Source organism: Apaloderma vittatum, unplaced genomic scaffold (assembly GCF_000703405.1).
Source record: "Apaloderma vittatum isolate BGI_N311 unplaced genomic scaffold, ASM70340v1 scaffold25739, whole genome shotgun sequence".
NCBI lineage: Eukaryota > Metazoa > Chordata > Aves > Trogoniformes > Trogonidae > Apaloderma > Apaloderma vittatum.
This window is the reverse complement of record NW_009733944.1, coordinates 1,899-28,826: the sequence shown is the minus strand read 5'-3', so window position 1 is coordinate 28,826 and position 26,928 is coordinate 1,899. Positions and strand designations below refer to the sequence as shown.

Genomic DNA, 26,928 nt, shown 5'->3' with positions numbered 1-26,928 from the left:
CCCGGCCCGACCGCGGGCAACCAGCCCCTCCCAGCCGAGGGAGCCGACACCAAGACCTACTTGTGGGCCAGGTACCACGAGATGAAAAAGCTGGTCTACGGTAAGGGCCGCCTCCGGGCGCTGGGACTGCCACGTCCTGCGGGCTTGGCCGTTTTCCCTCTTTGTTTTTTTATTGGTTTGGTTTTTTCCCCGCTCCTTTTCTTTCCTCTCTTTGCATCTTGGTGCCTTTCCTTCCCCGCACTGCAGAACCGGGGACGTGCCCATTGCTCTGCAGCTGCCGGGGTTGAAGCCTCTTCCCTGGTGATGCCATCCATTCGCCTCCATTGCCCCGGGCTCTCTCGGACCATCTTCTCTCTACTGAAATCTGGCCATGGGCTCCCTCTCTCCATCACGGACTTCCCTCTGTGGATTTTCCCTTGGCCGGTCTCAGCATTTCAGGACGCACACAGAGGTTTTGTGGGGATCTTCACAACTGGCCCTGCTAATGTGGATACTGTCATGGTGAATGGTCTAGATGAAGGGCTTGTTGTGTTTTTTCTCCGCCCTTGGTTGGCAAATGGAGAGATCTAGGACAGATAGACAGTTGTATTGGTTGGCACGAGGGTGACTGTGAAGAATACTGATGCTACAGCGGCTGGGATGTCTCCTGATCCTGAGCTCAGTTTGTGTTACAGATGCGAAACACCTTTTACTCATGTGTGTATGTTGTTGCTTCTCTGACCAAGAAGTTACCTGGCTCCATCAGTTATGTTGAAATCTTGCTTAGCAAGGAGAAGACTCGTGCCACTCACCGCATCTGTCCATGCGTAAAGAGAGAACCAGGATTGTGGTCTTTTTGGCAGCAGCAGACCACCACTATATTAAACTCTCCTAAAAATGTAAAAGATTAGCTTTTGTGACATAAGGGCAGGGAACTTTTTCCTTCTTGATTCTTGGATTGCTGAAGGTAAGCACTGTAGAAAGCTAGGAAGTGTGCCTTTTTGTCCGCTTCTACATAGCTCTCTGTTAGCTTTTATTTATCTGTGGGTTTGCAGAAAGGCAGGAGCCAGGCATAGACATCTGGAAGAACTGTCTCGTTGTTCTGAAGTTGGCAAGTTCTGTCATTCCTTCCTCTCCCACCTTCCAGTACACGAGATTTGACATAAAATCCAAAGTCCTTGGTGATACACAAATGTAAAGGAGTTGGCTGCTGCTCTGTTGGGTGCTCAGCCTGCTCCATTCCAGCTTTTGCAGGATGTGAGCTCCTTTGCCTGGGCAGCTGAAGGTAGTACAGGTGCTGGCCAAGGACAGTAAGTTCGTGTTAAGTCCCTGCTCCAAGACTTGAGTTGTGGGTTTAGCCTTGCCTCTTGAAAGAAGTTCCAACTTGTGAGAACTGTAATGATGTTTGGACCTTAGTATCCTCAAAGGCATTTTTTCCATAGTTAGTGGTATTGAAACTGTAAATACAGATGTGTTAGTAGGCTGTGTTGTAATCCCTTGGGAAAATGTTCACTTTATTGTGAGACTTTTTAGTGCTGGGGCTGTGGAGTGTGGAGGTTGGGAGGAGAATGGGGTGGGCTGCTTGCAAGACCTGGTACCTCTGATGATGCATCTTGCAGTAGCCCTACAGTTGCTTTCCTATTCTTTTGTGAAGTTGGTATTCACAGAGTTACGCTATGTTGGGATGGAAGAGATCCAGTTATTACTGGAGATGGAGAGCTAATCGGCAGGACTAAATGCAAAATCAAATTAGGTGCAGTAGCCCACGTGTTACAGAACAGACTCTACACAAACCTTCACGTAACTATTAGACATGCTAAATAAGAAGGCCCTTCTTTGTTTAAAGAGTAGCTCCCCAAACCAAAATTTCAGGACTGTGCTGTTATTCAGGTCTTGTCAAGAAGACACATAAACAAAGTTAGTCCCAAGTTGGTTTAAATTGTTGCTTTGACGACTCAACTGAGTTGTGCGAAATGTGGCGTCAGTTCCTTTGTTCTTGTTTTTTAACTGATGTAAAAATGAATGTTTGTGGTCAGGTTATGGATTTGAAAACATTGTCATGTCTCAATACTCATCAGCATTGAGTTTGAGAAGAAATCTGTGGCGCCACCTTCTCCTTCTCTGAAACTCCACCTTTGTCCTATATTGTCTGTTATTGCTATTGCTCTTGGCGACAGGTCTCTGACAGGAGAATTTTTTAATGTATTTTTCAAACCAACTCTTGCTTGGGATCTGATTTGTAGATCAGTGTCACATTTTTGTACAGAGGGGATTCCAGTGAGAAATGTTGGCCAGGCTGGACAGGGCAGGGTGTGTAGGATGAGAGCCTCTGTGCAGTAAAGCTCAGTCATGGTACGGGTTTGGTGGCCAGAGCCCTGGCATTAGAGGTTCACAACTTTGTAGAAACACGTCTGTGCTCTGCCAGGTTTGAGTGTGGTGATACAAATGACAGCACAAATGACAGCATAACATAGCTACACAAAAGGTGCTGCTGAGGTAAAAATCTCCCTTTTGCACTGGCTCAAGAGAAGCTGTTCTCATTATTCCTTCCCTATCTTTTGCAACTTTAACCCTTAAGACCAAATTGCATTACCTGCAAGAATTTGAGAATGCTGCTTCCCCTTTCTGTGCTTTTTTTTTTTTCCCTCTCCCAAAAGGAAAAGTGTAATTGCATTTGTGAGAGGGATGGTGTTGAGCAAGACTTGCTGTATTTTGGTCTGATGGCATCTGAAGCATCAAGGAAGGCTCTTGTGCTCTCTCAGTAAGCAATGTCTGAAGTCTTGCACTCTAGGAAACATCCACTCCTGGAAGTGGCAAGTGAGTGAGGATTTGGCTGTAAGCGAGTGTGTGTTTTTTCCTAGATCTTTCGAACTTGTAAGTGTGGCTACAATAAATGAGCTTTCCTAAGGAACCTTTAACATAACTTCTTACCTCTGCTTGGAGACAAGTTTGCAGACGCAAGAACTTGGTTAGGCACTAATAGCACTGAGGGTGTAGCTCAGAGGTAATCCTCACTCTTTTTAGTTTGTGTCGATAAAGAGATAACGTTTGAGATAACGTTTGCATCTGAAATCGCAGGCTGCAATCAGCGACCCGTGCCCGCTGCATTTGGAAATGGGAGAGAAATGGGTGATCATTGCCCTGGTGATTCTGGTGTAGCGCAGAGGTGGTTTTTGTAATCCAGCACATTTTGATTCTGCTTGTGTCACTAATCTCAAGCAGACACAAAGATTTAAGAGCCTCACTCTTTGCCAAACCAGGAAACAAGTCTAGTGCTACGATAATGAATGGCCCTGCCACTGGCTTGTGGAGTGCGCGCGTTCACGTGCCGCGGCATCTGCAGATTGTGCTGGGACTGGGAGTAACAATTAGCAGCCAGAACTGGAAGTGCGATGAGTTACATTCTCTTTCCAGTTCTGCTTTCCTGGTTAAGAGCTCTTGAAGCAGCATTTGTCTAGTGCCTTCGTTTTTATAAAAAAATGCCTTTTTGGAATGAACCGATATTTTTTTTTAATATTGCTTTTCGTTCGTGTAGATTTCATCAGTGAAAAATCCCAGAATAGTTAGACACGATGGCATAAATTGACAATGCAACAGGATAATTTTCAGCACTCTTTTGACATCGTTCCTCTGTCATTTAATGTTCTTTAAGTAATAGTTCCTCCTCCGTACCCTCTTGGTAGAGGCATCTGCTTTGGCTGGTTTGAGCACTTTGCAGGAAATGGTACAAAACAACACTTGAAAAGGATAAAGAGGTGCTTGGAAGAGAGGAAAACTGGCAGTTTGTCTTCAGAAAGCAAGTCAGTGTGAGCAAAGGGAACTTTTTAATTCATGAAGAACGTGGAGGGTGACGGCCCATCTGCTTTTCAGTATCGTTCTTTTCCTCCCTAGTCTTACAAAAAAATTAGCACAGATGTCTGCTGTTTTGGACTTCTGGGAGTACAAAGGGTGTAAGTTGCCTTTTTTTATGTGTTATTCTTCACTAACATGCTGGATCTGAGGCTGAGAGAAAAGTAACTATTTCCTTCGTGATGCTGCTGGTACCCCCGGGAGCTCAGAAAAGCACAAGACGTGCTTGGCACCTCCTGACTGGAGCATTTTTCACATCAGAAGGGGCCATATGGTGTCTCTAACTGTTGCTCGCAGTTAATTACCTGCTTTTGTTTCCATCTCTGCTGTCATGTTGGCGATTGAGTGTTATTGCTTTCTAACAATGTGGGTTATTGCCTGGGAAGAGGCACTTCTGCTCTCATGAAGATATTCTGATTTAAGCAGCTGTTGAGGGCTTCATCGTGGCAAAATGAAGGAGATCTTGTGTGTTTACCTTGCATTTACACCCAGGTGTAAAAAATGCATGAGATCAAACATGCTTTCTTGTGGTCAGGCTTTGTTGCCGAGTTTCATCATGTACGACGGGTGTGCAGACACTTCCCTTAAAACCATCAGAGCTGCAACCCCGAGCAATTTGTGCAAGTATGCAGATTCCAGGGGGTTGTATCTATTGCAAGAGCTGTTTTTTTCCCCACTGTCCTCAGATGTACACGCACTGTTTCTCCCTTAGGTCATGCTTCCTGGGTGAAGTGCTGAGTAGACAGGGACACGCTTTGATATTGTCTCTCTTTCCAGCTAGGACCCAGTTGGAAAGAGTAGTTGATATTAACACTCTGTTTTAATAACCAAAACTGGTGGGGATCTTTTTGTTTGGTTGTTTTTTTTCTCCCCCTTGATGTAATTTGTCATACCTGTCCACCCATCTGTTTTGCTGTCTTGGCAGAGGAAAAGCAAAAGCTGCTGTTCTTGAAAAATGGCTCCTTCGTGAGCTTCGGGATGGTCTCGTCTGTTTGTGTTGACTTGATGATCATGTGTACGTGCTGAATGTTAGCAGAGCAGCAGCACCCAAGTCTGCAGCCCAAGACTTGATTAAGCACGTAGAATTTGTAACTACCCACGTGATTATCTTTTAAAAAGAAACCACAAAAAAGCAAACCAGACCAAAACCGATCCGAAAAACAAGCTTCTTGAAACCTGGCTCAGTAAGCCAGACACATTCGGGCTCTTGTATTGAAACCGATCTCGCTTATGCTTCCAGCTTCTGCCTCCTGGGTAAGTTTAAGATGGACGATGATGATGTGCAGAGAGCAAGCTGTCAGCAAGCTGCTGAGGCTTGGTTTGGCGGCGATGATGAGATAGGAAACACGGCAAGGAGATGCACGGAGCTCCAGGAAGCGTGCGTAGGGAGCACGTTGTGTTTGAGGCAAAGGTAACAAAGCGTTTTGGCTAGCGTGTGCATCTTTTTTGTGGCTCTTGTGATGTAAGAGAGAACGTGCTGTGTCAGATAGTGACAAAATGTCTGAGTTGGGTAAAACGATCTGGGCAGCAGGCTGTCAGAGAGCAGCAGAGAGGCTCTGCCTGTTTGAGGCTGGCAGGGAGGGGTATGACTTCATCCGACGGGTCTAAATATACTCCATAAATCATACGGTGGCACAGTTACTGCTTATGCTTCAGATCACAGATAAGACTCACTTCATGTGCTTGGCGAATCTCACTACTCTCTCCTTGTTACGAAATCACACCGTTCCCTTAGCTTTTCCTGACTGTGTTTTCGCAAAAGTTGTCGTTGACATAAGGTTGTTGAATCTAGATGGGTCTTGTCTTCTTTGAAAGGAGAGATGGGGTTCAGGCAATGGTATTTTGTGCTGCTCTCAAACTGTGTTGTCCTAAATCTGTAAGCAAATGGTGAATACTGGAAGAGCTTGACCTCTCTGCAGGGAGACGGTAGCAGCAAGTGGGGTACATCTGTTGTAAACCAAACAAACAACAAAGCAGTTTCATCAAAAGAGGAAAGCACCGCGTGTTTGTGCTGTGATGTGATTAGAGTTGTGTCATTTTCCTTGTGAGGAAGGAAAATAACACCCTGCAAATCCCAGTGCCTGCTTAGAAGATCTTCCCACAGGTTGTCTGGAGGTGAGGACAGGAAGTGGAGCTCTGTTTATGGGACAAAGAGCATTTATGATGAGAGGATGAAAGCTGTGAGCATCTGAATCCTATTTATGTTTCTCATCTTTTGAAATCCCAGTGGAAAGTGGTGTGGTTGCGTCTACTTTTTTCAGCCTCTTTCAGGAACTTTGCCACCAGCAGAATCCCGGAAAGAGCTCTCATCCCTGCTGGGTAGCCAGTAACTCATGCCTTCTGCCTGAAAATGCTGCTTTCTTCCTAGTAATTCCTCTCTAGTTGATCCGGTGAATTACATTTGAAGGCTGAAGGAAAGTGAGCTAGGAGAGAGGGACAGGTGTGTTTTGGAATGCATCTCTCCCCTGAAAAAGAAATAATATACTGGAATCCAGTTTCTTTGGTCACCTCTTTGGATTAGTGCTTGCAAATGTGTTTTGGACTTTTGCATAAATTCTGTAATTATTCCAGACAAAGTCTTTATCCCCATATGGCTGATATCTCTTTCTAATAATATTTTTTTTGTCCTAGATTCAGATGAAACTTGGTTTTATAGCAAGGAAGCAGTAAAGAACCGGCACAGGGGTTTTTGCTAAAAGCCAAATGCTAAGGTAGGAAGGGAAAAAAAATCCTACCCGCTGGTGCTGTGTAGGATCTGGAAAATGTCTGCGCTTTTCCTACATTCAAAGAAAATTTCACCCATCTTTGAGGGGAGAGGAAATGTCTCCTTCCCCTCTCTGTCTCCCATTGTGGCTGTGACTAGGTGACCCTACCACAGGGAACTATTTTTATTGCTCTTTCTCATCTTGCAATGGACAGCTCTCGAGCGGGAAGCCTGGGGAGCAGGGTCTGTTCCTGTCTCTCCCATTGTAGCTCAGCTCAAGCTCTGCTTTGCAAAAGGATGTACAGGTAGTTCAGCTGGTAGGACGCTTAACCCCCATTTTTCCAGTGGTCTGGAGAGCAAGTGTTATTCACAAACATCTTGAACGGTAACCCTGTTTTGAAATTACAAGCCACATGCAAGGACTGAGCTGTTCCCACAGCTGGCTATCAGCAGAACGCAGATAACTTGTTGCTGTCAGTACAGTGTGCTCCTAGAGTGTAGCTTAATGTGGATTTTCTGCATTTGGTTGGTGTTTGTACAAAACCTGGTTTTATCCTGCCCGTTAATAAACAAAAAGCCCTAACGATACCTGCAGGATTATTCTGTGAGGTCTGGGTGCTTCTGTGAGAAACAAAAACTGCCAAAAGGCAAACCTCAACATTTCTGATTTGAAGTAGTCTAGATTTCTCAAAGAGAGGTGTAAGCCTGTTTATTTTGCTTAAGTTTTAAGTGAGGGGCGCATGTTTTCCTGGTGATATATTGCAGCTACCTTTCATGTTCGTGAGCCTGCTGTAACTGCGGCTGCTGTGAGCTGGAAATTGGACACCTCAAAATCTGCTTTGCTTCACGTAGGCCAGAGACCTGAGGGCGTTGTTTTGTGGCTTCCTGACACAAAAGGTCAGTCGTACTGTGAAAGGGGTCAGCATCACCACCAGATGCAGCCAGATGTTTCACGGTGTGTTTTTTCACAGGGAGTGTTATTTGAGTGAGTTAACGGCAGCAACCTTCGGCAGCAGCACTGTGCTCCTTTGCTGCTGCTGCGTGGTACTTCCAGAACAAAAAGTTGACATTTCAGTGATCCTCTGAGTTTCTCTGACCTCTTCCCTTTCCCTTCTCTTAGATCTCCTTCCACCTGGAGTCTGCAATCTCCTCAACCCTGCCGCTATCTATGCCAACAACGAGATCAGCCTGGGAGATGTTGAGATATATGGCTTTGACTACGATTACACGTTAGCACAGTATTCTAATTTACTACATTCTATGATTTTCAACACTGCCAGAGACATCCTAATAGAGCAATTCAAGGTAATAACGTGCTAAGAATTTCCACTCAATTAAGCTTACTGCTATCTTTGTGATGCTCAAACGTGCTTGCAAAATGCCACATTGTGTGCATGTGTCAATTACTTGTTTTATTGAGATAAATTTCGTGTTTCATAAGCTTTGATTGCAGAAAGTTTTGTCTGTAGGTGGAATTAATTTCCTCTGAGACAATTTGCTCTACATTCAGGAGGTTTTCTAAATAGGAAGCAGCAACTTTAGTCTAGAAGGGTCTGGTCTGTTTTACTCAACTATGGAAATAATGCCTAGAGAATTGCCTCCAACCAGAGGTACCCTCGGTGGATAAACATGAACTGTGGGACAGCACGGAAGGAAGCTGTACTGGACTTAACATGTGCAAGTCAGCGTCAGTGACTCTGTACAGCATGTCCAGTAACAGACACCCTGTTTGCAATAGGTGACTGGTCTGTGCATTTTCTTCTTGTCATCTCTTTCTTTTTAGAGAGGCTCTGCAATGCCGTTGCTTTGCCAAATATTTGCACTGAATGGAGCTTACTAGAAGTGTCCTCACTGCCCGAGTGAATCTGTTCTCGCTAGCATCCCTTACATGCAAGAAACTTGTTTTGGGGATACTGATCCTTTACGTCTTTCTCCATTCATGCACTTTGTTTGTCGAAGGGGTGAAATGATGTGTGTCTGTTCCTTGGTCACTCTGTTCCTGGGGTGAGATGACCAGCAGGACTAAGTCAGCTCACCCGGTGAAACAACTTTGTGGATAACCCAATGCTTATGCCTCTAACGGTGTTGCTGTTTGTCTTCCCAGTATCCAGAAGGACTTGGGAAGTATGACTACATTCCAGGGTTTGCCATACGTGGACTTCACTATGATGTACAAAAGGTAAGCTGTACAACGTTCAGTCTCCCGGGCTTCGTCTTCTATTGTGTTATGTTTTCAGTGGAAATACTTTCTTTCATTGCTTGCAACATCAGCAGTCGCCAAACTATCAGTGAGACCTGGTGGCCTTGCTTCTTGTTTATAAACCTTCCAAGGGAAAGATGCCTTTTGTGTTTGCATAGCCTCTAGCAGAAAAGGACATTCTAGCAAAGAGCACTGGTGAACAGCATTGCCAATTTAAAAGTCAGTTAATTCCACTAGCTAATTAATTGAAAACTCTGCTTGTTTGTGTGATCATTTTTGTCTTTCAGGACATTTAAACAACAAACCTCAATCCTGCATCTACAAGCACTTGCCAGGAGCAGAGGCATTATGTCTAACTCTAATAATAGAAATGACTTGTCAGAATGCTTTAGGAAGCCTTCCCCACCCCCAACCCCGAATAATAGGACTGCCTGGAAAAAGGTCCAAGCTACTTGAGATGCATGCTTCTTAGGAATTCAGGGAAGCAAAGTGCAAGCACTAGCTTTAACCCTTTGCAGTGCTTTGGTCTGGTTCCCTGAACGCTTGGTACCCAGGGATGCCATGCTGGCTGCAGCAGCCGGACAGTCAGGTGTGAGCACAGCAGAGAAAGTCACTTTGCTGTAGTAGCTTTTCTTACACTGAGCTTTGAGGAAATTCGGGAAGCAGGCAGTACAAGCGGGAGCATGTGTGCTGTTCTTCAGCAGTGGGAAAAAAAAAGAGAATGAAGAGAGAATCTATATAGAGTTTTCCCATGTCTTTTGTACTAACTGCAGTGACAGCGTGGCTGCACTCTGCTTGTGCCTCTGACTTCACAAAGTAAGACGTAGACGTGTGAGAAACTGAAGTTTCTTTCTCTTTTAAATCTCTGGGTGATACATCAGAGAAACAGAGAGGCAACTAGCCTGGTCAAGCAAATTGCCTTTTAAGTGAAGAGAAGTTGAGAGTTCTCTTTTCTCAGCATCAGTTTGCAAAACACACATAAAAATGAGTAGTGCCTGTCTAAGTAAATCTTTCAGCCGATTTGCCTGCACTCTTCACAGACTAGTGGGAGGTCTGCCTACGGTGTATAAGCTGCACTGATATGGTATCATGATAAAAAAAGGTGCCTGAGGATTGTGAATCAAACAGCACAAATAATTTGATCCTGTGTCCTTATTCAAGTTGCAGTGCGACAGTTTAGTGTGAAGCTGCTTTCCGTGTTAAGGCATCAGAATGACAGGTGGAGCAGAAGGGATGACTCAACAATAGGGGAGTCTGATACCAAAAAATGCAAAGAAGGCTCTAATGTTACCAGCCTGGTGTGCTTGTGAACATCTTTGCTTAAAAGTCTATTGGGGAGGGGGAGGAGTGATGGAGGGTAGAGCTCTTGTGTGAAGAAAATGACTGGACACAGCTGCCTGCTTAGTTCTGCTTAAGATAAATGTGACAGAAAATAGATCTCTTGTGCACACAAAGCTCCTTTGGAATGTGTGTGCTCTTGGAAGGAGGATAAGAGAGACTCTTTGAGTTACAGAAACATTGTTCTCTCTGTTTCTCAGCTGCATCCCTGTCCACAAACTTTGGAGTGTTACAGACAGTGGTATTTCGTTCGTCTCATAGATAGATGGTCTTTTGCCAGAGAGGCCAATAATAAAAACTCACAGTACAAATAAGCGAGTGTAAAAGTGGCTGTAGAGTAAGTGCAGCTTAAAGTACATAGCTTGAGATGTTTATATTGAATTTTATTTTCTAAATGTCATTTGTGTGGAACTTGAAACTTAAACATGGTTTCAGTGTAAACCTACTCAATTCTAACAATACATATCTATCCCTTATCACAGAGTCTTCTCATGAAGATCGATGCTTTCCATTATGTCCAGCTGGGGACGGCATACAGGTCTGTCAGTTCTGAAAATCATTTTCTAAATGTCCATATATACAAAGGTGGATCACTAAATCTGAGTGTATGTTCTTGGCATATGGGGGTGGGGGGGTGGTGAGCAGAGCACTCATCTGGTTTACCCGGTTTGCACTTGCTTCAAATGCTTACCTGGCATATAATTGCAGGGTGTTATTTTTCTCAAGCGTTTCAAGGCAAGTGTGGGCGGGAAGACCTGCAGCTTTTTGTAAAGGTTAATAACACATCTGGTCACGTACTCTGCGTGACTCTGAATTTCAGCCTCAGCATGCCTGGGGCTGTGAGCAACCAGTGCAACTAGGAAAGGGCTCCTTCTGTGTAGTCCGCGTACAGGCCTAAGGTCTTCTCCAGGAGGGATTGTATCCCAGCATCAGTCTGCTGTGCCTTGTCACAAAGCTAAGAGGAGAGTGCTCTGGATGTGCAGATAAAACCTTAAAGCAGTGAAGACGTGTCAATAAAGTAATGATGCATCAGAATCTGGGCTCACTTTAAAGCCTAGGTTGTCCTATTTTTCCTTCTCTTCTGTTGTTCTCTAAGGAGAGCTGGATGTGCTTTGGAATCCATGGCTGAAACTGTGCAGGGCAAACTTCTCTCCAAAAAGTTGCAAGACTGGGACAAAACCCTGCTCCAAGGTGGAGTGTGGTTGGTGTGTAAGAAACAGAAGTTCATAGATATCAGGAGCAAAGCTCCTGTAAATCTGTGTTACAGCATGGAAGCCAATGTTTTTGTTTTTCTGAACTATGCCCTTTTGCTGTTAAACTTCAGTTACAGTAAACACTCTAAGAATATTAAGAGGGGAGTTTCATAATCAGAGAGAATTGGCTTCTTTGAGTGCTGGCTTTTGGGGCCGGGTGGGGGAAGAAGGGAGTTGGTACTGCCCCGTATTTCACTTCAGCTTCATAAAGAGACTTTTAGTGAAAACTCATGTAACCTTTTTTATCCTAGTGTCCTTTTGTAACTACACTTCTTGGGGTGTCATTTTCTTAAATTGTCCTTTGCTTTTGAGCAAAACTGAGGCAACTTTTATCTTCTCAGAGGCTGTATCATGATTGAATAGGAAAGGAGAAAGGGAAAGTTGCTGACCGCTTGAGTAAACAGCCAGCAGAAATTGTGCAAGAGACAAAACCTGCAGCAGTCAGATAACCTGATGTCCACAGTACAGCTCACAGCCACGGCCATGGTTATGGTGTTTTGGGGAAAAATGGCGATCTCTGGTGAATGGTCTTAGCAAAGAACTTCTTCTGCTTAGGAGAACTGAATGAGGAGAAAACATCATTTTCAGAAAGCTTCGTGGAAGCAACCTCCATAACCCAGCGCTGCCGAAATCAAGCCATGGGGCTGATTTGGTGGGGCAGTCCTGTCAGCAGATTGACAGCATACAGACAGAGGAGGCCTCTGTCCGAGCTCTGCTGAAATGCAGATAAAGCCCCTCAATTAACTTGAAGGAGCGAACAAAGTATCTGAAAAATATCTCAGGAAAGATTTTATATGAAACTTAAGAAACCATGGAGCTGTCATGCTCCCTAGCTCTTTTTTTGTGCACAAGAAATGTGTGAGTTAGAAAGGAGCCTGTTTTCCTATCTTCTCTTTCTCTGCAGTTTGTAGCTCTGGGCAGACTGGTGATTATTGACAAACTGTTTCTGTTTTGCATCTAGAGGGCTCAAACCAGTGCCTGATGAAGAGGTAATCGAACTCTATGGGGGCACACAGCACATCCCCTTGTACCAGATGAGTGACTTCTATGGCAAGGTACTGTAAGCCCTTTACTGCTGTCATGTAGCAACTCTCTTAACAGCTGGGAAAAGAGTGACTTGTATGAGCATGTAAATGACTCCAGCCTCCCTTCCACTGCAGTCCCTAGTGAGCTGCAGCATGTGTTTTTGTTCTAGTGGGAATTTGCCCCAGAGGTTATTTAGCAGTTTAGCATGTGAAAGCCAGCTGGGAAGCTTTCCTAAACACCAGGGCTATTGGCCTAGAGCTGAATGGCTTTGGAGACTGACTTGACCAAATCCAGCTCCCAAGCTGCCAGGTCAGCCTGCAGTGATGGTGTTTGCAGTGACTTGTGTGTGAGGGGTATGTGTATAGCAGCAGGGTGCTTGCAATGCCTTTCACTCTTTGGGTTTGGGTAGGGGTTTATTCCTTCCTGAAGAGGATCTCCCCTCCGCACCTCTTCAGAACTGCTCTGTAGCTATTATTCATAGCATTGTCATCCGTAAGTGTTAGGGCAGAAAGACTGAAATTCTGTCCATAGGAGCTGTAGAAATCCTTTGGTTGCCTTTGGTGCTTGGTGTGGTGCAGTGGGTATGCTGACCATTCACATCCCTTACCCCTCAACAGCTACTTTGTTTCTTGCCTTTTGTTAGTTCTGTTGCCTTAAGGGGAGGCTGGAAGGAGAAGGGTAGGAGCTTCCTCTAGTCATGCCACTTTGAGTCTGCCCTGTGAAGTCTCCAGCAAGGTCATTTTTTTTTGATTACTCTTTCTCTCTTGAGAACACTTAATCTGAGTGATTGCTTTCTAGATAAATATGTACTCTGTTTATATCACTATTGTTTCAAGCTTTGAAATAGGATGTTTCTGTTTCAAATTTGGTACCTGTCTGTAAACTGCACTCAGTTAGCCTCCCTCTGCAGCTCTCCTCACTCTTGTCAAACTTGAGATGATGTCACCTTTCTTTTGAAAGTTGTGGCCTTTCATAGGACCAGGTGCTCATTCCAAGGTGCCTTTCTGTGTTGCTTTGTACTTCTCAGGTGTTCTCTGCTCTCCTGTAGTACTGAAAAAAAATCAGTATATCGTTCGGCTAGGAGTGTGTGGGCAGCCTATTGGCATCCTAACACCTAGAGTAGGTAGGTGCAGATCTTGCCCGGGGTTAGATAGTGCCACTGCTGTGGCTGTCACTGGCAGGGCTAGTGCTGGCCTATAATGAAGGTGGGGAACTTATGGGTGTTGTAGAAAAAAGCATATGTAGTGTTCTTTCTAAAACTACAGCCCAGTTTTCATCCTAACTTATGTCACTATGTCTGCTGTAAGGAAGTTGAGGCCACTAAGGGTAGGGAGCCTGGACTTGCCTTCTAGGATAATGGTATAAGGCACAAAAATGAAATCAGAATTGAGTACCTACAGGGTAAAGTCTTTGCTGTTAATACTGAACATTTAACTGCGCTTAAGGTCTCGGTGGGACAGGTCGTTACTCTGCTGTGTTCTGCTAAATCCCATACCTAATAATTGCCTGTCTGGGTCCCTCTTGCTTCTTTCCCAGAATCTCTGAACAGGGAAAAAAAAACAGTGTGGGGCTGTTTTCAGCAAACGTTGGTGTTGCTGGTGGGAGAGATGTTCCTTTAACAGCCACACATCAAAAATGGACAAAAGCCTGTTGAAAGGATTCAGCAAGTATCCTAAGCAGCACCAACTTCTGCAATATGTGGCCCAGACCAGAGGGTGTTCTTTGTGTTCTCTTCTGCTGTAGGTCAAGTTACCCTGTGCTGGATGGATAGAAATTGTATAACCCTCAGCATCCCAACATAGCTTTTAATCGCAGCATTTTTTTGGTAACAGACCTCAGGCAAAATGCTGTTTGTTACTCCTTTGCCCTTCTGCATCTTCTTTCTTGATCCCAATTTGTGTTGTCCCAGTATGGCCTTTAGATGGTGCTGCTAAGAGTGCCAGTCTCTTGCTCTGCCCTTGCAAGACTGGACTAAAAGGCCGATCTCACTGTTGTTACATCCTGACGTGACAGCGGCACATGTTTGTCGTTAGGCAGCACGTGCCCTCTGTCAACTTCCACCATGGGTACTTTCTGTGGTCTTTTGGATGCTGCTTTCATGTCTATCTTTCACATAGGTATGATAAATGCCTTCTGATGTATTAGCCTAGAGAGTTGCAACCTTGCGGCTGTCAGTCACGGGTTGCTCAAAGCTCACGTGCACAGGCGTGATGTAACTGGATTGCCAGGGCACCTCTGGTGGCCGGGTTCATCGAGAGGTCTGTGCAGTTCCCAAATTGCTTTTTAGTAACTGTCCCCTTGGCTGATCTGGCACTTCAGTGACAAAGGATGAAAATATTTATTCCAGCTTCAGCTCGCCAGTGAGACTCACCATGGTCCTCTGCACAGGTGGTACATACTGAATAAACAAGCTTTATTTTTACTGGAAGGCCTCTCTGGACCTGAAGTTGGCTGTTGATCTGCTGATAGATTTGTGATTGACAGGTGATAAAAATAGCAAACGTATGGGAGAGCTGCAACCTTGCCTTAATGCAAGGTGAATTATTCCTTGGTCAGGATTTAATTGTCCATTTCCACTTGACTGCTGGGCACGCTGAACTTCTTTTCCATCTTCTTTGTGCCCATCCTGCATTTTCCATAGTGACTCAAGGGCAGACAGGCACTGACAAACTGCTTGTTGGAGTGATTCTTGCTTTGCTGTGTGAAACCTCACTGGAACGTGGTAAGAGATGCTTTGGTGCCCATGTGTCCAATGTCACAGCCTGGTTCAGATGAGCAACAGGGCACTTCCAGCAAGGGCCACAGCTCCTTCTGTGGCAGAATGTTGTCTGTTGGCACCTCTGGAATGCCAAGAGGCCACATTGGAAGCAGAGGGCATGGGGTTGAAATAAAAGTAAATGTCTAGGACTGACTCCCTGCTTCTTCCACCTTCACCCCATGGTGGTAATGATACCAAGTTTAATGATTTCTATGAAGGAGAAACCTCTCTCCTGTCAAGGGTTAATGCATTAGGTTACTGTTTTGGTTGGGAAGAGAGCGCCACTTGAGTGGCTTGAGTTTTCCACAGCAGTGTTTTTCTTCTGCATGGTACTGGCTGATACAAATTTGTTTGTTGTCTTTGGTTTTTGGCTTGGTTTTTTTAGAATTTTGTTTAATGTGTCTCGATATTTTTTGCTTTCCAGGGTCCATCACTTAAGCAGTTTATGGACATTTTTTCTCTTCCTGAGATGACACTGCTCTCTTCAGTCATTGATTACTTCATAACTCATGGCATTGAGTTTGACCAGGTCCACCTTTACAAGGATATATCTGTAAGTAAAGTGATAACTGCCCCGTAGCTCATACCACATCAGAATTTTGAGCTCTTTGGCTTGTTAGCACCAGTGAGCTCTGCAGCCAACGTGTTAGCAAGTAGCCTTACCAGGGAACGTTCAAAGCTGTATTTTCAGAACCTGTTAGGTTTCTGTCTGGACTAGAGAGTTGGTGTTACTGTATGTTATCTCTTGCAAGATCCCCTAGGCTGGTTAGATTGAAGGTCCTGCTATGGGAAATATCACAAAGCTTGTGTAAATGTTTTCTGGTTCTGCAGACTTTTAAGCTCTATGTTTTCCTGTTAATATATTATTTTTCAAAGAGGCTTGGCCTGACCATGCACGAAACGGTTTGCTGTGACACTTGCCCTTGCCCGATCTGAGAATCTACCCCTTCCCTTTGCAGCTGCAGAGTAGTCTGATCCTTTTGGGATCATTTTCCAGTGGGTGACCAAGTTACTCCAAGTTGCTAACTGTGCCCTCCACCTTCAGTCCTGCCATTTGAAAGTGCTGCTTGAGATTATCAGCATTGTTACAAGGTGCTGTTTTGACTTCTTAATTTATACTGCAGGCAAGATGTAAGTACTTGAAACTGCAGCCCTGGGCAACTTCTCTTGACAGACAGTGCATCTTCCTTGGTAGCCAAGGCTTATCACGTGCCTTCTTCCATAGAGAGGGGTTTTTGATTTATACCTCGTGGGAATCTTCTGCTCACCGACTGGTAGCAGCCCATACATACCCTGTTCGGTCTTCTTGTGCGCGGGGTGGAGCTCCACATCTGTGCTGCTGCTTTTGTGATAAGGATCCACCATGTCAGCGTTGCTGCAGTCAGGGATTACAACTTACTTTCTGACCTGTTAGTGCTTGATAAGAGCATGCCAGCCAGTTTCCCACAAGACCTTAGCAAGTTTCTAGGCATTAGTTGGTGTAGTTTTCCCTCTTGGGGTGGGAAAAATGGGAAGAAGGGATACAGCTGACTCCTGAGGCCTTTTGTCAAGAGTGGCTTCTGAACCTTCTTTTGACGTCATTCAATGTGTCATGGACACATTCCTAACTGAATTGAGAGTAGGTGGGTAGTTGCCACAGCCTCATACACACTCAACACAGGGCAAATGGTGTGCTCAAACCCCCACATCCCAAGTGCTAATCCTAGCATTTGTCTTCACATCCTTTGCTGAGGGATGTGGTTACTCCTGAAGAGTGACTGAGGTAGGCAGAGAAAAGAGACCTGTGACAGTGCCTGAAATCTATTGTCAAAGTTTAAGGCCGGGCTGGACACTAAACTTGGACAGACATTCTCTGTGATCCACCCACCAACCTCCCAGGGAAGGATAACAGGGGAACTAAGGTGCTCATCTTTGAGCACCTTTGAGGCTGAAAAAACCCTCAAACCAGTTCAATGCAAAAAAAGAGAAAAATATTTACAGTAACAATAAAGATGTCAAACTATATACAGATATATACATGCAAGTACACAAATATCCTCAAAGATACAAAAGAATATGTTAATACAAGACCTGTGCCTTCCAGGTCTTGACAAGGTCCTGAGCAGGAAAAGAAAAAGTCCCAGACTGGACTTGGAAGCAGACAGGAGCACCTGAGCCCACTGTCCTAATGATAGTCAAAAAAACCCCAAAACTCACCAAAAAAACCAGAAAGGAGCTGTGCTGCTCCCACCAGGGAGACACAGTAAGACAACCTGTCCTGACGAAGGGTGCTCCTCTGCAGTGTGAAAACAGGAGGTATGAACACCAGCAGCACAGGGAGAGCACCAGCCAGCAGCAACCCTCCCCACACAGCAGGCCCTGAAAGCCCCTGAGCTCTTCTTAGGGGCCCTTTTATACTGAGCACCATGGGAAGGAACAGCGTGATCGGTCCATCTGGGGACCTGACTCTCTCCTGCCCATAGGCACAGCTGCCCTTCCCCCGTCATGATTGCCACCTGTGCCAGGAGCCCCACCGAACTTTTTCCTGGGGCTCTCAAACCGGGACACCTGTACTGAAAGCCTGGGGACTGACCTGTGCTCTCACCAGAAGGGTTCTTGGTTTTTTTCTGTACAATGAGTATAAACAAGCATTTTTGTCAAAACTTAGCCCTTTGCAGTGCTTAAGTGCAAGGAAATGATTTGCAGACATGAGCACAGAGATCCTTCTGGTATCTTGAGAGGACTTGCACAGCCCCAGCTGTTGTTAAGACATGTCTAAACCTGACAGTCTTTGTAATTCTCAGTGGGAACCCCGATGGCAGGCGGTGTGTTTGGGAGCAGCCTGAGCGCTACAGACACTGCACTGATTCAGAAGGGCAGACCCTGAGGCAAGAGTAAAGGTGGAAGCTGACGTGTCCTGGCAAACCAATCTGGTTGCTTTGTATTTGAGGGTAAGAACTTGCAGTTTGCCCTGCTTTCCTCTGGAGGAGTTCTGAGTCCTTTTGACACGTCCCCAGGCTACCAAGATAGATTTTGCCCATAGGAACCTTTTAGTTCTTCCCCTTTCTTTTCCTTTTGGGGACAAGGATTTAGGAAGGGAGCACACTGGAACCTCTGCTCTGCAAAAGTAGTTTTGATAGAAATCCAAAGCATTGCTTGGTTTTAGTGCCAGTGCTGGTCAAGAGAAAGTTGTTTTCTTGCCAGCGCTCTTGCTTTTTGCTCAGTTTCTTTCCAGTAATGGAGTCTGTTGGTGAATGAGATGTGACCTCTGCCTTTTTACCGTTCAAATCCACAAGGTGCAAAAAGAGTCCTAAAACTCTTGTTCTGAAGAAGTAACACCTCCTCCTTCACTGTCCTCCATCTAAGATGTAAATGCTGGTTCTCTCCCAGCTTCGAAGGAAATGATTTTTGGGGTGATGAGCAGGTTTCACCAGCACTGCTGTGAGACCAGCTGACTGCGTGGCATTGTGTGCTAGTGTCACTGCAGCAATGTCACTGGTGAGTGTGGGAACCCAGTCTGAAACAGTAACTCCCAAAGGAGCACACGTAGTGTGACAGTGACTTAGGGTCCTGGGGAAAGGCAGCATTTGTTTACCTGTCTATAAATTGTCAGGGAAGAAGAAGAAGTAGCCACAGTTACAACGAGTGTTTGCATGTGCAAACACTGCAAAATGTGTTGGTGCTCTGGAGATGGTTTTGTGTATCTGGCATATCTCACTGGATGGAGACTTGGGAAGAATCTCAGTTGGGTGTGTCCAAAAATGTGTTGCATCTTGGCCTCAGGCCTGGAAAACAGAGGCTGTTTGGATGCCCTTGACAATAACTGTTTTAACTTGCCTCCCTACTGAGAAGTGGGCAGCCCTGTTTTGGCAAAACCCCCTCACCCTCCTAGTGGGAACTTTTGCTCTGCCTGCGCCCACTGGCCATCCAGGCCTGGGAGCTGGAGCCCTCCTTGGCTTGTGGGGAGAGTTTTGGCATCACAGATGCTCAGCTCTGCTGCTGTTCACCTCAGCCATGCTCCCAGCCTTTGGGTCACATTTGGCAGAGCTTCCACAGACACAAGGAGGAGGAAAAGCCAGGTAGTGTCTGGGCCTGCACATTTTTGGCCAGTAAGTGGTTTTGGAGTTGCCTCAGTTGCCCTGGTAACGATGTGCTAACAGGAGCAAGAAGGAAGTTGTGCTTTTCTTGGATAAGTTTTGAGAGTTCCCCCCCCTTGTACTGCATCAGTTGAGCTCGCCACTGTGTTCTTTTTGGCATGTCAGTGAGTTTTGTTTTACAAGGTCCTCTGCTTAACATTAATGTAGCTTTTGCTCATTTGTCAAGAAAATGGGATGTGACATTACCGTGTTGGTCATCAGTGGTGGCAATAGGTTTGCATGCTGGAAAAAGGAATGCCATATGTAAAACAGAACCTTTTTTCTGTGTCTTTTTCTTTAGGATGCTATTAGAGATGTACATGTGAAAGGAGTGATGTACAAATGGATTGAAAAAGATCTGGGTGAGTTAAGTAGAGCTCTGGTGCAAAATCCATTTTGATGTGTCTCGTACTGTGTGTCGTTCTGTGTGAGGTGACTAAATGGGCCCTACACGCAGTCAAAGGAGTCAGGGCAACACAGAACTTAAAATACTTGATTGTGGCACCTAAAGGCAGCTGAGGGGTATAGAGTATGAAGAGCCAAGTGATATTTAGGGTCAGGTATCTATTGTAATGGAGGAAAAGGCTACCTCGTTGCTCGTGCTTCTGTTTTCCTTCATCTTGCAAGCAAGGGATGGCATGACGTGAACATGCAAAGGCACCTTCTGGGAATATTTCCTGGTCATTCAGGGAAAAGAGAGCTCCTGATACAACATGGCCTGGAGCAGCTATGCCTGTTCCTTGTGATGGTTTAGTATCAACCTCCTTTTTTGCCAGCCTCTTCAGTTCCTCGGTCTTTCTCTTCCCTCTCGATGGGGTTGATGAGGATGAGGAAGGCCATTTTGTCACCATGGTGGTTCCCTACCTACCTGCCCGCAGTGGCTCTAACTCAAGCTTTTTGCATCCCTGGTGGTGCAGGGCCTAGGTTTCTTTTTGTTCTTACAGAAATGTGGTCATGATTGATGCTGTCTGTTTTATTCCAATACAGAACAGTATATTCTGCATGGGGATGAAATCTATGCTGTGCTAAACCGACTGGTGAACCACAAGAAGAAACTCTTCCTCATTACAAACAGCCCCTTTAGCTTTGTGTAAGTACTGCTATTGCACAACGATGGGTCACCACAGCACAGCTAAAGCTGTGGTCTCTCCTGTGAGCATCTGAACGTTGGATGCTAGAGGGTTTTGTGGCAACAGTCCTATGAGTGCTCCCTGGGAACTGTTTGTGGTGAACGTTGCACCCCGCAGTGTGCTCTACATCAACTCTCACTTTTTGAAGATGATAGAAGGCTGTGGCTGGCCACAGCGTTACAGAGCTGTTGCTTTGGATTACCTCTAGTGTTTTTTCTGCTGTATTACGGACTTCTCTGGCCATCCCATGGTACAGGAGAAAGGGTAGGGCAGCTTGAGACAGCCCAGGTGCTACATCAGTACTGCATGCAATGAGAGCCTTGGGGGAGTCACAAATCTCTATGCTTTCTTCTCTGTTACTGAACTGAGAGTAAATTTATGACACACTGCTGTGAAGATGCAGTGCTGGGTGAAAGAGAATACCAGATCTTTTAACTTTTCGCTTCCTTTACACTTAGGGACAAAGGAATGAAACACATGGTTGGCAAGAACTGGCGGGACTTATTCGACATGGTCATTGTGCAAGCCGACAAGCCCAACTTCTTCACTGATCGGCGGAAGTACGTGTCCTGGGGCAATACTGCACGTGGCCCGAGGATCTGGGCCCCTTCCCTGGGGTCATCCGAAAGAGTGGTGGCTTTCTAAGCGTAATATAGGTCCAGTAGGCATCCAGCCTGCAGCTCTCCTCTCAGATACTCTCTGAGGAGATGAAAATTGGCCAGTCTGGGAATAAGTGGAATAAGCAGAAAGTGCATATCTAAAATTGGCTGTCTTAAGCCTCATCAGTTTTGTCATGGTCTGGACTTAACTAAGATTTTTGTGGGTAAGAATGTACTTAAATCTTTGGAGATAAAAGATGAGAGCTGACCATTTCTTGGCTCTAGGTCCTGAGAGTCTGCCAAAAACCTTTTCTTTTCCTGTTCCCCACAGCAAATATCTGTGTGATTTTTTTTTGTTGTTTTGGTGTTTTGTTTTTTTTTAGTTACTAGATCCATGCTATTTGGTAGATGGCAGCTCTGGAAGCCTTTGTACATGGCAGCTGGACTTTTGGTCAGTTAGGCGCTGCCAAGGGACTAGCTGATAGGCACGGTGCTATCCTTGCTTTGCTTTTTAGATTATTGGCTTTAGCAACTTGTGTCTGCTTTGTTGCCTCAACTTATGACTGACCAGGAGGGGGAAGTCTGTTCTTCCCTCTTTATTTATTTTCTTCCCCTATCTCCCAGGCCACTAGCATAAACAGAAGTAAATCTACAAAATGGCTTTACAAGCTATGCTGACCATGTAAAGGTTTTCTTCACGGGATGTGGGTGAAGTGTCTTACAGGTGTAGCCTGGAGCTATGATGATCTGGCCCTGTAGGAGATAAAACCTTATGGTTGCATGATGCCTAAGGTCCATTCATGGAGTGGACCAGTGGAATGACATGGCATCCATCCAGGGTGAGGGGAACCTCCTGATGGTGAGCTCCAGTGAACTGTGTTTTCTCTGAGGGAAAAATGTGTGGAGACCACTTGCGGTTGAGGAGCCTCTTGCATGGGTAGGCTGTAGCGTTCATAGTGGGAGGCTGAATTCCTTCTGCCCCGAGGCAGCTCAGGATCATACACCATTTCTGGATGAGGTTGTACTCTACGTGCAGCTTCATACCAAGGCTTTTGATCCCGGAGCTCATGGCCAAAGAGGGAGCAATGGTCCAATCAAGCATGAATGTTCGTGGGGGTCAAGTAACTTGAGACTTGTTTGGCTTCTCCCGTCCAAGTGGAAGGTAACCAGGAGAGCCCTCAGGAACAGGAGCCAGCTCAGGTCAGCTGCTGAGCTCAACATGGAGACGGCTTTCTATCTCCTCTGCAGACTGCTTTATGCTCTTAAGACATTCCATGGTCTCTGTTGTGCTGAAGCATAGCCAGACTAGAAAAGCACACAAAACATGTCATGGCAAAGACTTCTTGACCTTAGCATTTCAGAGGGAGTCATTACTATTTTTTTCCTCTTGCCTGTATCTAAAATGCAAGAAGAGTTGTTAGGGATAGCGGCATGAAATGGTTACAGTCAATGGAAGCGATTTGAAAATATATTCCCTCCTCTTACTTTCTCTTCCCCTGAGAAAATGATGCAGAAGGTCACTTCTCACGTAGAGCTTTTATTTTGAATTGTTACATAGGTAAACAAGTTTTCTGATACAAATGTTGTCGTTGCTGGGTAACAATTGCTAAAAATGAAAAGGCATTGACATCCCCCTCCTTTTTTCCCAGACCTTTTCGAAAACTGGATGATAAAGGCTCACTGCAGTGGGACAAAATAAACCAGCTGGAGAAAGGAAAAATCTACAAAGAGGTAAAGTGAATGGGTGCATAAGGGCTACGAAACAGATGTCTGAAGTGGTGGGGACTTAGAAGACACCAAGAAAAACAAGAACGATCAAATAGGGTACCGAGCCTGGCTCCTCTCCTTCCTAAAGGACAAATGTGTCTGAAGGGTGGGCTGTTACTCTGAGGAGTTTGCTGCCTTGGGGTGTTCTTGCAGCTGATCTGGCCCCTGAGAACAAGTTGCCTCTGGCTGTAGGATGGTTTGTTCTTGGTTGTATGAGCTGTGCAATCCCACGGGAACAAGCTGTTAGTGAGATTGCTGTCAAGTAGCTGAGACCTGACCTGTGGTAAAAAGTAGGTCATGTCACTGAGCCTCTGGTCTGTCCAATGGATCTGTCGAAGCTCGCTGCTAGTGTCCCATCCTCTGTAAAGACCTAGGAGTTGGGAACGTGAAAGTAGAGCTCATACAAAGTCTTTCTCCCATGGGCCAACTTTCACACTGTGTTAGCAGCTCCCTCAGGAGAAGTGCACCTCAGCCACGGGGTTTATTGCTGGATTAAATTCTGCTCTTGACTACCTACATCGTGTGGCCACAGGAGTGTTCACCCAAGTGAATGGTGCACTGAGAGTGGATGGGTACGATTTTGGGCTTCTCTCCAATTCTCCCCCACCATGGTGTTCATTTGACTATGTCAGGGTTGTTGCCTAACTGTGGATTTTGGGATGTGAGAGCATGTGTATCCCAGCTGTAGTACACCCTGTCCCCAGTATTTTTTGGTTTCCTAGAATGCCACAACAGGCTTCTTTCTGGCAAGTGTTAGTGGCCATGGACCTTGCTGTGCTGTTGCTGTTGCTAGAGGCCTCTGAGCTGGCTGGTTCCCGTCCCCTGAAGCACAGCTTTGTGGTGGTTGTGCTGTGGGTATCTTGTACACATGGGACTGCAGGGATCAGTGTTTTGCACTGAGGATGGGGAAGGTCAAGTGCAGGCTCTCTAGTCCCTCCTTTCTGATGGATGTGGTGTTTTCTGTTTGTGGCGTGTATGTACTCCGGTCTCGCCCCTAGCCTGCGACCTCAGGAGGACAACCAGTTCCAGGAGGTCACCTAACAGGTCTGTGGCTCAGTGGAGGTCCAAGCACAACTTTCCTAGTTGCCAGGTCTGCTGCTGTTTGAGGTGACTGGAGCACAGCAGAAGGACCAGCCTCCCTGCAAGGCTCTGGTCCATTTCCCTGCTTTGCCAGTGGCTCCAGAGCAACCCCCAAGCAAGCAGCAGCACCGTCGTGTCGAAGAACAACTGGCCCTGCATTTGCATGCTGCTAAGGGAAGTCTGCACAGGTCCAGTAATGCTGTAGCACCAGGAGGCCCAACTCTTCGGTTCCTGTCACTCTTTGCAGTGCCTAGAGTGTGTTGCCAGTGGCCAGATGCAGGGCTGCAGGCTGTCGTGGGAGCTGGCTTGTTTTCAAGGTTTTTCTGTCTGGGCCGATGCTGGCAGGTAGGTGGGTAGGTGGGTAGGTGGGTAGGCATGCTAGCTCCTTCCTGGTACTGGAGAGATTGCTGCCCAGTAGCTTGCATGTTTGCATTGATTGCTTGTGCTGGGCTGCTGGCACTGATGAGGCCCTTTCCTTTCCTAGTGGGTTTAGTTTCCCTTGTGACTCATGTGGAAAACTTCTGTGAAGATGGAAAGGGGCGGAGGGGAGTCCCTGAAGTCTCTTCTGTGTTTGGATGATGGTTGGAAGGCTTTGAAAGCTGCTCTGTGCTCTGCTTTAACTGGTGCTTTGGGGTTTGGTTTGTTTTACTAAGCTGTGAATGTGCTCAAGCTGCCTGGCCTTTTGGCTTGGTTAAGCAATTCTTGTGAACATATTTTGGGTCAAATTATTTTGTCATCAGTGATGTGAGAACAGCCTCAAGAGCTCTTGACCAAAAAAAGCCTTGCATGATGGTGTTCACCTTACCTTTGATGCATCTTGTGAGATGAACTCATTATCACCTGAACCCAACAACTTCTAAACCGAGAGCACCTGGGGTTCTTTCTGTCCATAGCTCAGGCTTTTCTTAGTTGTCTTTCAGCCTCTTAACTACTTCCCGTTTGTTGCCTTTTCAGTTGTACTAGTCTCCAGTTGCTGTGCCCTAGATCACAGAACTTCCCCTGAATTGCCTGTTGGGGTCAGAAGAGTTTCTGGTTCTTTTATAGCCTAAGGAGAGCTGAGGGATGAACAGGAGGTTTGTCACATGGCAAGAAAGTGAATTAAGGTGGGAAAGGACAGAAACCTCTGAATTTGGATGGTGGGGGAGCGAGCAGGTTGACATCTCATGAGAATGCTCACATCTCAGGCGGTAAGGTGGCACGTCGGGTTGTGTTGACGGTGCTGCTGGCGTGGCTGCCCAGGACCATGCAGTGAGGTTGGAGACATCTGGCCTGTAACCACGTTTCTCTCTGTGCTCCTTCTACTTGCAGGGTAACCTCTTTGATTTTCTGAGGCTGACAGGCTGGCGTGGATCAAAAGTGCTCTACTTTGGTGACCATCTTTACAGTGACCTTGCGGTAAGTGAAGAGGTCTCTGCTCTTCAGTGAGGTAGGAGCAAGCCCATGTGTCTGTTGTGGTGACAGCTGCGTTGGCGTGTAAGGCAGGGCCCTGCTCTGAGTGTTCAGGTCTCCACTGCACTGCACTGAGCTCCTGCAGGCTGCAGCTTTTGGGGCACACGAGACGCTGATGTCAGGCAGACACAAGCAGTGGAGAAAGGACTCCTGCAAAGGACTTTCTGTGGGTAAAGATGATCTCTGCTGGTCTGTGAATTTGAGAGTGGTTTGTGCAGATCCCACATTTCTAGATCCTTCATGCAGTTGATCGTGGTGGCCCGGAGACGGCTGTTACTGGCATGACCTGTGGATGCCTGTCCCCTGAGAATCTATGAGAACAGACCACTCTTCTAGGAAACAGCGTTGTGTTTGGCTTTCAGTCGTTGTTGAATTCTTGGTTGTTTTTTTCACCCCGACCTCTAGGACCTTATGCTGCGTCATGGCTGGAGGACTGGAGCCATCGTTCCTGAACTGGAGACGGAGATTCGGATCATAAACACAGAGCAGTACATGCACTCCCTGACCTGGCAGCAGGCTCTGACAGGGCTGCTGGAGAGAATGCAGGTAAACAACTCCCATCTGAGCAGGGTGGGTAATATGCTACCTACTGAATCTGCATTTTGGGCTTAGTGTGGATGGGGACGTACTATCTCTCCTGTGCTCTCAAAAAATCTCTCTTCCTCGTCCTGGTGCAGTGGACTTGTGGGTGTGTGAGTTACAGCAGAAGCAGGTCTGGCAGCAGAGATATGGCCTGCAGGACCTACACAACATGGTGTGTTCTGCTGTTTTTGCAGATGTATCAGGATGCAGAGTCGAAGCAAGTATTGCTGGAGTGGATGAAGGAACGTCAGGAGATCAGGTGAGTGTTGTCCTCCTTGCTTGTGAGGTCTCTCAGACCCTGCCCTGGGTCTGTGTTGTAACCCATTTTGGGGGTGGTGGCTTGTGGTACTCCCTGGTGTCACTTGTCTAGGGTCGGGGGCAGAATCAGCAGAACAGCCCTGCAGCCTGGGATGTTTCAGCGCTGGGTTTGAAGACAGGGTGGGAAAGGGGAGGTGGTGTGACCCTTTGCTCTGGGCCTGTCTGCTACCGCAGCTCCTGGCACAGCAGATACTGCCCGTAACAGGTACCAGAACCAGCAAGAGTCCGAGTGCACTGAATACTCACCAGTCTCATTGCACAGGGACTGGTTTGCCCCACAGCTTTCGGTGGGAGGGTACGTGGAGTGAGCAAGGTATGTCTTGTGGGAGTCAGGTGGCCCAGGGCTGTGGGACTGGAGGGGGAAAAATCTGTGACCATGACCTTTTATCTACAGAAGACACTCTCCTTCCTCTCAGGTCACTGACAAAGAACTTGTTCAACCCTCAGTTTGGAAGCATCTTCCGTACCTTCCACAACCCCACGTACTTCTCTCGGCGGCTGGTTCGGTTCTCCGATATCTACATGGCTTCCATCAGCTGCCCGGTGAACTATGATGTGAATTTCACCTTTTACCCCCGGCGCACCCCTCTGCAGCACGAGGCTCCGCTCTGGATGGATCAGCTCTGCACGGGCTGCATGAAAACCCCCTTCCTGGAGGAGATGGTGCATATCCGGTGAAGGGCCAGGTACTCTGGGCAACGGCACAGCGTGAACCTGTACGTGGGGCCGGGCTGCTCGGGCAGCAGCACCTCTGTCTACCACTAAAGGGCGTTTGACACTT

The 26,928-nt window shown here is 46.3% G+C and overlaps 1 protein-coding gene across 1 annotated transcript; it reads left to right on the top strand.

Annotated features, from left to right (window-relative positions):
- The first annotated feature begins 6 nt into the window (after positions 1–6).
- Positions 7–26,928, top strand: NT5DC2 (5'-nucleotidase domain containing 2). The gene is made up of 14 exons (XM_009876087.1): positions 7–100; positions 7,653–7,837; positions 8,637–8,711; positions 10,553–10,608; positions 12,285–12,378; positions 15,532–15,660; positions 19,524–19,584; positions 20,210–20,312; positions 20,811–20,912; positions 22,601–22,682; positions 25,107–25,193; positions 25,653–25,793; positions 26,024–26,088; positions 26,564–26,928. The coding sequence occupies exons 1-14, from the start codon at positions 82–84 to the stop codon at positions 26,823–26,825; spliced, it is 1,461 nt and encodes a 486-aa protein (XP_009874389.1). The 5' UTR covers positions 7–81; the 3' UTR covers positions 26,826–26,928.